A 10443-nucleotide genomic window follows, 5' to 3' on the forward strand; every position below is an offset into this window, starting at 1 on the left:
TTTAAATTAAGAAGAAAATTACTGTATTAATTGTTAATGAATGCCCATAACAATTAATAGCACAAACCTGCTCTACTAGTAATTTAGCTTCATTCGAGATCTTAAGGGAAGATAGATTGGCAGCTGGAAAGATCTGAGCTGGCTTTAACTGACGTTCTGACTTAGTAAGCCCAACTCCACTCTTGTTATTCATAAAATTAACTTCTTTTCTAGTTCTTATAGCATGTACCTAATTCAAATAAGCCAATTTTTATTTAGGCCGTGCCAGATTAGATTATTAGCATAATTTCGATTACAGAAGCGTATAAGATTTTAATTTATTTCAATTAATGTACCTTTTTATTTATATCAAGCTAGCATTATTACAGTTGCTATGCAAATTTACCTTTGGAGAAAAAATTAGAACGATGGTCAGAGTCGTGCATAGTATTATGAAGGAAGCAATTAAGCAAAAGCTAGTGATAGGGTCAGTATTGATGACTGCAGTAAGAAGAACGCCGGTAGTACATAGTACAAATACATTGTAGATGCATAATCCTATCAACTTAGAATCATTAAGTTCCTTAATGGCAACAGAACGTGTTTCCCATGCCAAGAATGCGCCGAAGATCATTAAAAGAAATTTATAACCATAGATAATTCCTGTCCAAAGTGACAAATATTTTGATGTGCACACAACTGCAATATAGTGAGTAGTTACTGTTGGATTATTCTGAACAGCCTACGTAGTCAACAAGTAGAAAACAAAACATGACAGTAAATTAGAGAAGTATAGAGAATTATAAAACTCTTACAGTAACAAGACTAATATTTTACCCTAGGTAATACTGTCTCTTTTTGTACGTATAGGGGATCAATAGTTTGCCAAAAGACTAGTATAATAATATCAATTACGGCGAGGCCAAATATCTTGACAATTAGATTTCTATCCTTTATGATCTATTAATGATTAAAAACAGCTGTTAAAATATTTTACAAGATGCTTAACCTCTTAATACTTTATACTTACTATAGAACGCTTGGTTTTATTTCTATATATAGTATAAACGCGCCATGTTTTCCAGAACAGTGAGCCAAAGCCTAGCGTAAAACCAATACATAAAGTCCATGCAGCGGAAGTGCATATCGCTGGTAGAGCATTTTCACCAACAAACTTCCAATCTAAACCAAAAAACATCACCGAAAAAAAACAAAGCATGGCACCAACTAGCATAATAATGTTGATTTTAGGGCTTGAGATCTTAATTCGTCTGTCAATAAATGAATTTTCGGTAAAGGTTAATTTGTAACGTAAGCGACACCGTAATTAATTTAACTCGTTCCATTTCTTACATAGATTTCTCTAACTTATTTGTAAAATTCAAATCGGACTTTAATATCACATCGGCTCTAGACTATGTTCGTAGAAATACAAGTATATATTGAAAGCTTACCTATCATTCTGCATGGTTATATTAAATATCATAAACATCGTAGTGAGTAATACACCAGCCATAGCCAAGCAAGCAAATACGATATATATAGCAGTAGGGATAGACTGCCACTCGTTGTGGACGTTTTCTCCATCAGCCGGAGTAAAGTTACCTATGTTAAAAGAATCAGTATTAAACTCAATTTAATATGCCGGATGCATCAGTTATAAGTTTTGCGACTATTTCAAACTAAATACGATAATTAAGAAATTTCACGGAACTTCAATTATGGTAGAAAATATGTGATACCTTGCCATTTGATAGAATATGGTTCGTTCGATACCGATAACGTTTTCGTAAAATAATTGTAAAACCCTGCTCTAATTGTATAATTTGGATAAACTTGCCCTATTCACCGAAAATATACAAGAATGGTATAATTGATTATAATTGCAATAAGAATTAATTTTACGGTAAAAGCTTATTCGTATTATTTTGATAGGTCGAAAGACAAAAAAAATTACTATGGCGTCGGCATTCTATGCATGAAACCGATATATGATTTTGAGTCAAAATGTTATTGGAGTGAAATTCTAATTGCACGGCTTCATCACATTAAATCAAACTACTCTAATGAATAATAATCAAATAAAGACGTTCATGCTATTTGAAAGATTAGTTAACATAAAAATGGAAGTCGATGATGTGCAGTATATTGTACAGTAGTATCATATTGTAGCGGAAATCAATCGATAGATTACACGGTTTTATTTCTCGTAAAACATGATGTTGCATCCGTACTTTGATATTGCATGACCATCACATTTCCAACTCGATTGCCATCGACAAATGCAATTCGACCCTGTTAGTAAAATAATAAGCAGTAAAGGTTAGCAGGATAACTGTGATCTTAATGGCCATGTAAAATGTAAGGAATTACTACGGTCTTAAACTTAACGTAAAAAGTAATGGTAAAATTCAAATAAACCATGAATACGTAAAACTTTAGATAAAGTTATCTGAGAAAGATACTATCAATTAAATTAGATCGATTTCATTATAGATTTAATAGGTAATAGCCACCAAATTTTATTAGCATTTACTATAATTAATGTTTTAGCGCCACCGGAGCGCAACTAGAGCAGTAACATAACTGCCATATTCATATACGCGTGCACTTACGCTTAAACCAATAAATGAAACGTTGTTCAAAGCATCAACAAGTATATGTGCCGTAATGTTATCATTATAATTGAATGAGGACAGATTTCTTGCATATTTTTCCCTTAATATCTCATCAGTACGATTTAGTCCAAGTGCTAATGCCCAAATTGCATCGTAAGCGTAAGAATAGCTGCCACTTAATGGAGCACCATTTGAAAAATTGTTATAAGCTTCTATAAACCCATTAATCGTCTGATGATTGACAAAAAATTACAGAAAGCAACTTATTAATTTAAATGCATTAACGATATAAGCTAATTGATTATCTATACTTTCTGCTTTCTATTAAACGGTGAGTATCATAATAAAAGATTATCTATGCTAGAATCGAATCAGTACAACGAAAGATAGTCGTTGAATACTATAAGTTCCTTACATATCCTGACAGCGGCTTTTCGTTATTAACTGGTAATAATTCGTTTTTGAATGCAACGTAGCCTTCAATAACTTCCTGTATCTGCTCCGATGTACAATTTATATCGAGCTTTTTTAGATCGTTAATAAACCAGTTTTCAAGATAAAATCCAGGCAGCATCCATACATAATGCGAGCCAAACAGTTTTTGATGATAAGCCTAAAAAGTGGAGTAAGATAACTTTGATAACTTATACAAATATTGTAATATGAGCTAATAATTAGTATATGCGCAAGATAACACCGAGCAAGTAATATTTTTGAATACGTTGTTTAGGCGCTGAAAATTTTACGTCAATCGTCAGTGCTACATCTGAAAGACAAAAACTAAAGATAATCTAATTGTAAGAACTAACTGTTAAGGATGATCTGGTATATTAAAAAATAAATTTCATCGCTTGTTTCATGCAGCTCTGCAGTATAAACTTTACCATCTCTTTCTAAAGACGAATAGAAATGGTAAAGATGGGCTGAATCATGGACTACTAGATGCAACTAGTAGTCCGTAGCTGAATACAATAACGTATCCTCTTTATGGCTCTTAGTAATACTGTGTTAACTATCCTATCTACGATATGTGGCTACTTTGGCATAATTTGTTGCTAGTGATATAGTATTTAATATTTCAGCCTTAAAATCTTATTCGTGTAGCGTAGTGAAAGTTATCAAGGATGCAGTTCAATTAGGTTTTGTTCTAGAAAACGGAATCATATCGGGTCCGCGATACAGCGCTACCTTCAAATAGGATCATTTCTTTTCAAACAATTTAGCGGGATGCAGCAAACACGAAGCAGTTATAACTAAAGAATTAATTAATAATTACTAATCTTACTAAATTTTAACATCATTACAAAGGACTTAAAGCTACTTCTTGCCTTCAGCTATAATAGCTACGGTATCAAGAATTCAGCTCTTACTGCTATCAAATGATCTTCTAAATGACTCTATATTCGATTTACTATCGCCTATGTACGGTGTTAAAATCAGCGGAGCAAGATTTACTGACTGCATCAATCAAATTCTACATACATACAGAATTTATTATACTCGTAGGTTACCATAGCTCTCTTATTTTATATCAAACCGAAAAACTACTCAGATTGTAGTACGAACGTGGATTGACTACAACCAAGACATACTTCAAATGCAAATATGTAGTTTTTCTGTTACGAGAAACGGGAATGCATCTGCTTACTAAAAAATATTGATATTTATTTGATTTAACGAAACTACTAAGCTTTATCCGCTTAAAATGTGAAGTAACAGCATAAATCGGTAATCGATACAGTACTAATAAATTTCCAATTAGCAAATAGCATACGAGCATATCTAAAATTAAGTGAATAATACGAATAAAAATCATATCTGATAACTCGGTTTAGACCAGATGCGAATGTACGATCATATTTCTATATTTATTGCGACAGATAAAATTACTTCCATTTAAATGATATCCTCATTACTATGCCAGTGTATTTTATTAAAGAAATTAATGATTAACTAAGTTAATGTATCACATAGAGTATGTATTTGCAGACAAAAGATGCATGCGTTTCTTTTGGGTCTGAATAGCGGAAGAAGTTAAATGTTCAAAGGTCATATTTGTATGAATATATGCCAGCTATTCAGGCTTTGAATATAATACAGGACAGAATTTAAAGAAGCAGCTGCTGCAGAAATTATCGTATACTATTTTGTTTTAAGATCGTTGATCTATTTGTTATGTGTCCACGGTTGTTTGTATGTATTATACAATAAATAATCAGAGGGATACTATTACAATTCAGTTGGTCAACTAATAATTTAATAACTGTAATATACTAAAGATGCAGACTTCAAATGAATCGTTTTCTCGTCTTAGCTGATTATATGATAGTGAAATTGAATATTTACGATGTCACTGATCTTGACCATTTCAACAATGTCCGCAAAAGGCTATAGGGATTCCATATATTCAAATAAATAATTTTTTCAAATGATATACTCACATTACATAGAACAGGTAGCGCTTTCGATGGATAAGCAAATAGGAATATTATCCTGACATCTTTATTCTAATAACCGAAATTGTAGAAAATTAGAGGTCATCGCTAGCATTAACGACATATATACTTTAATTCATGTTCTTTAATATTATACTAGACGGTAACTCTCAGAATAATAGCATAAAGGTAATATTATTCTTTCAAAAAATGCATTAAATATAGATATAAAACAACGCTATTAATAACTGGAAATAAATATGCAATGAAATTGAAATACGAGATACGATGGGTCTTGAAATCAACTTAAAACTGAAAACTGAATACTTCAATAGCAGTGACATTCATTACATTTATTGCAGTGCTAAGAATAAATGATAATACCAGCACATTTATCATTTCAAGTGATCTAATTGAATTTTAAGCTAAAATTTGGAGTTTTAATTTTTTTTAAACTGTTAAAAATGCTACATTACTTTGTTGTACTGTTTGAGAAATCTAGTAATAACTATTATCGTCAAATTGGAATAGGTAAAAGTGCAACACTGCGATAGCCATACTTTCAACACTGAAATGAATAGATCTAGCTTTCTTAAGTCGTAATGATAAATTTGGAATCTTTTAATTATTATAAGAAAATTTCTCTCTACTTTTTAAGGTAATGTTGATAACTACATATAATTATAATTGATCTCTTTCTAAGTGCGAAATCAGTCAACTCTTGCCTTCGGATTAGATTATAAAGCTGTTAAAGATCAAGTATTACCGTAATAAAACGTACGACACCTAGCTATTGATAGAATGATGGCGGATGTCTATAAGTATTACTTAGCCAACCACCAACAATAGCGGCCTGTGATAAACTATATCAAGGGGACGCTATACGGGATATGTTGTTATACTAATTTAAATTTGAACTTTTCTATATCTTTCCTATTCAAACTCAGTATAATACCCCAAAGTGCAGCATAAGTACGATAGAATACCTTATATTTGAAACAGTATACGAAGAACGCTTTAAGCATGGCATTAAAACTAACTAACGTACTTAGATGATACATGTAGTTCGTAATTTTAACAACGATATGCTTTACTAAACAAGAAATAACTACTACAAGATTTTTAGTTGTAAAAGTTAAATGTATCCGCAGTTTTACGACTTTTAATCGAAAGACTATCGGTTTCCTTTTTCATTACCGAAAGCACGAGGAAGTATAGTAATTATAGCAAATTTTACCATACTGATTAATTATTGACTAAAATACATTAAAAGTAAGTCATTTCAGTAAATGCTTCATGACATTTTAGTTTTGTATGATGTCGTTACTTGGAGATAAAATTAAAACTTGGTTGGGATTGCTTAATAGATTTAAATTTTAAACTTAAATCAGCTTTGTGTATAATACAAGCCGCTCTAAAACAAAAATGATATAAAAACGATCGTTAAATTCTATACAAAACTTAGCTGCTTTAGGAAATGATATAATCAGCCTTGTTTTTACTTTTTTAATTAAAGTACTTATTCAAATATCGCAAACTTAAGTGATAGAGACCTAGTATTTACATCTTGCTTAACCCTTATTACAACCTTCAAGTAAAAATAAGTTTGGATCATTCGTTTAACATAAATTTGATTATAATCTAGACGTGCGTATACCTTCAATCCACTGATCGTGTCGCTATTATCGGTAATACCTTCGGTTGTAACGGACACTATATTCTCAGCTTGCAGATGTTTCTGCAAGTCCTTAACAGCCTAGCAGATGAGAATATATTCATCACATTTATTAACTTATCAAGAATACGGAGTGCTAAGAAAATTTCATGACATTCTCAATATAGTAGATAAAATATAGATTTATAATAATAGTATAATCGAAAAAATAATTCATAAGCTAAAAAATTGATATAAAATGATTTGAAACACGCTGAAATTAAATATAATATTGTCACAATTTCACTTCTGCGACAAGGTAACGTACAGTAAAAGTCTGTAAGTAGCTACTGACTTAAACGCCCTTTTACTTAACGTTAAACACACACAGCAAAAGACTGTAAAGATGAAGCTTTTATTAGCAAAGATACATCTACAACTTTTTACCACCCTCTCAACTCAAATGTTCCCGTTTATATAGGAACCGTCTAATTTGTAAACAACAACAGCATTATTAATATACCTTACTAGGAGAATCACCTCGAACTAAGATGCCCCTTACGTAGCTTTTCTATCAGTAAATACTTTGAATCTCTTACGCATACTTAATCTTAATCTAAGCTTGTAGGTTGTCTAATTTAACTATCATCAATTAGAACTTGAATCGTCCTACTGCTATCTATCACACAATAACAATCAATATCAAATATGTAATGAACTATTACAAACTACATCCACGTTAAGGCATTACTTATCTTACCTAGCACTACAAATATGGATATTCTCCATACTAGCTACTACTGTACTCATTAAACTATCCTAATAACAAGGCAACACCGTAACAAATATGCAAGTTTTACAATACTGTATCTAACTGGCTGATTCTTGACTTACATGTAAAAATGCATCTGTAATATCAAATATAATGCCAACTCTTTTCCAGTTATAACGTTTGACAAAAGCGACACGAGCTGGATTATAACAGATATCGGATATAGATGTTCGAAAAAAATAAGGATAAATTTTTCGATCTACTAACTGCATAGATGTGGCTGTGTGAGAAATCTATCAGTTAAAGTAAATAATATTATTAATATAAGCATTATAAAATATAAAGTTGGTTTTAATATCAACTACCAAGCAAAATTTTCTAACATAACTTCAATAATTCGTTATCGAAAAATAAATACCTCAATAAGATTCCAATATCGAGATATAGCTGCTACAGTGCCAGTTACAGATGACAACACAGGTCCGAAAATTGCGATTTTTGTCGGTGACGAGGAAACCATATGAAAAAATTGCTTACTAGCATAAGCTGCTTCGTGCTATAATAATAATACCTCAGTTTAGAATACAGAACTAGGAACGATAAATTTTAAGGAAATAGTTTGTGTTCTTTAACAATTTTATTCGATAATTTCTATGATAAATCTTATAAATGCTCATCGCTTATATGAATCGGAGCCCTGAATGAATATTCGTTTGTTTGAGAACAGCTCATGCTACCAAATAATAAACATGTGGCTATATAATTTCGTGCATAACCGCTTAGTTAAGTTTATTAAAGAATAATTCGGGTATTATCGATATGGATATATGTGCAATATTGTCTACCCTGATAAGCTATCCGATTTATTATCGTTACGCAAAATTTTAATTCGATAAATTGCACTAATAAAGACCTCATATCTAATATATGAATATAAACAACTTTAAATTAATTACTTTTAATACCAGTGTATTATCAGAGAATGGAAATGCATTAGATCAGATGATTTTATTTAATAATATTTTCTATACATGCATTTGTTAGCCGATAGAAAATTAATTCAGGCTAAGCCATTTATATGCCTATTATCATCTGCATTAGTGCAGCATTCATAATTAATTACAATTAATGAATGCAGCACATGTTAAATCTTAGTAATCGATTCAAATTCGATATTCGATCAAAACACGTTCTAAGCAAATTCAAAGGTTGGCAATTGATAATGATGTCGCAGGTATTATATACCTTACAAATTTACAATACCCACTTATGACCTATTAGTAATCATCTTATTAACCAAATATATAGTTGAAAAGTCCTTGTATAAGGTAGAAAAATATTAGTAAGTGTCATAGTGCTACGTTCAGTTTAATAGATACCGGTACAAGATTTAAGCCATTATCATTCAATAAATAAATACGATGTTGAGATGGAGAAGTTCATTTTATCTACCCAGATATTGTATTACACGACTGGAAGAACTGATGTTGAAATATATTATTTCTTATTCAAATATTATAAAGCTAAGAATCAAGAAAAGGCGATGAAGCCAAGGTGATAGAAAGCTGAAACCATAAGGTTAAAGGTAGCATGAACTCTTATTGGAGTCAACCGATTCAGCACGTGCTCTGACCTTTGTATTCGACTATCTAAATGCCACTAAGTTATTTTGCTGCTCAAACCCTACAACTTTTGTCTGAGTTCTTAAAATGTTAAACAAAGAGATGACATTTATGCTTTTTATCGTTTTCGCTGTCTATAATTGCAAAAATAATTGACAGTATGACAGAATATTTTAAATTCTTAAATTATTTGTCTGCATAATAATTGATATTTCAATAAAGCAAGCGCAGATCTTCTAAAATTTTGTTTTAATAACAAATATCTCAAAAAGCTACTTATTGATCTTAATAATAAATAACCAGATCTGCGATCCTGTTCTTTGGATAAACGCTCTGATGACCCGTTGGATATTTTATTATAAATGTCATGACATTCAACGTAAGGAAGTGGCTATTGTTTGGCGCATATTAACTTCTATTCAGAGAAGAAATCTCAATTTCGCTGGGTTTATAGGAGACCTTGAGTTAATTTAATCTACAAGTTTATATACTACGGTATAAAAAAATTTGAAATAGTGAATTAGCTCATTTCAATCTGATTAAATATATAGTGTAATGCCGCTTATTGAAGATCGCATGCGGCATCCTTTTCGTTTATGAAATATCATTATATAAACAATATTTAAGCAATGAACAGTAGTACTGGTGGCTATTTCAACCAGCTTAAGAATAATTTTTTTTAAAACTATTATCGGCGGCTTGTGAACGAAATATGAAGTACTATTATTTCATAATAATGAAAATTTAATTTTACGACTTATTCGAGGCTCCAGGTACTTTTTAAGTTTGAGCCAAAATCAAGACTAAATCGTGGAATTTTCATGCTACAGTAAAATTTGCTTCATAACTTTGTTACTTGAAAAAATAACGCTGACACACTTTTCCAAGTATTCATAACAGTTCTGTTAGCTTAACTCTCAAATAGTTTAGTCTCAATTACTACATACCGACATCAATATATTTGTCTTTGTTTAAATCTACGTAATTTGTATCAAATTAGAAATTCACGATCTCTTGTTATGGAGACTCGATCAAAAATACTCCTGAGATGTGATAAATCGAATAAAATAATGCACTACGGCTGGAATGATTCATTCAAGAACTTAAATGAAAAATGTTGAAAATGATATCATATAATTATATGCAGGAAGTTCCTAATCGATAGCCTGTATGTTTCAGGAGCACTAAATTAATATCTAAGGGGATCTAAATAGAAGTCAATTAGCTCGATATAGCGCTTTCAGTAAAACAAGAAATTGATCAAATGTAATCCCTACTAAATCACTTGATAATTTCATTTCGTTTAATCTAATGATCTGTGTCTAATTTTCTTAATCATTTGGTGATATACGAATCAAGGAAG

The 10443-nt window shown here is 31.0% G+C and overlaps 1 protein-coding gene across 1 annotated transcript; it reads right to left on the bottom strand.

Moving 5' to 3' along the window:
• Positions 1–343: 343 nt before the first annotated feature.
• On the bottom strand, positions 344–7993 carry TRIADDRAFT_28937 (uncharacterized protein; the record flags this gene model as incomplete). Its single annotated transcript, XM_002115121.1, has 12 exons — positions 344–721; positions 829–939; positions 1010–1250; positions 1434–1584; positions 1722–1790; positions 2196–2274; positions 2595–2828; positions 3013–3210; positions 5039–5104; positions 6690–6788; positions 7581–7751; positions 7877–7993. Coding segments are annotated over 12 exons (1914 nt in total), but the record flags the coding sequence as incomplete, so codon positions are not given.
• Positions 7994–10443: the final 2450 nt, after the last annotated feature.

Source organism: Trichoplax adhaerens, genomic scaffold, assembly GCF_000150275.1.
Source record: "Trichoplax adhaerens TRIADscaffold_9 genomic scaffold, whole genome shotgun sequence".
NCBI lineage: Eukaryota > Metazoa > Placozoa > Uniplacotomia > Trichoplacea > Trichoplacidae > Trichoplax > Trichoplax adhaerens.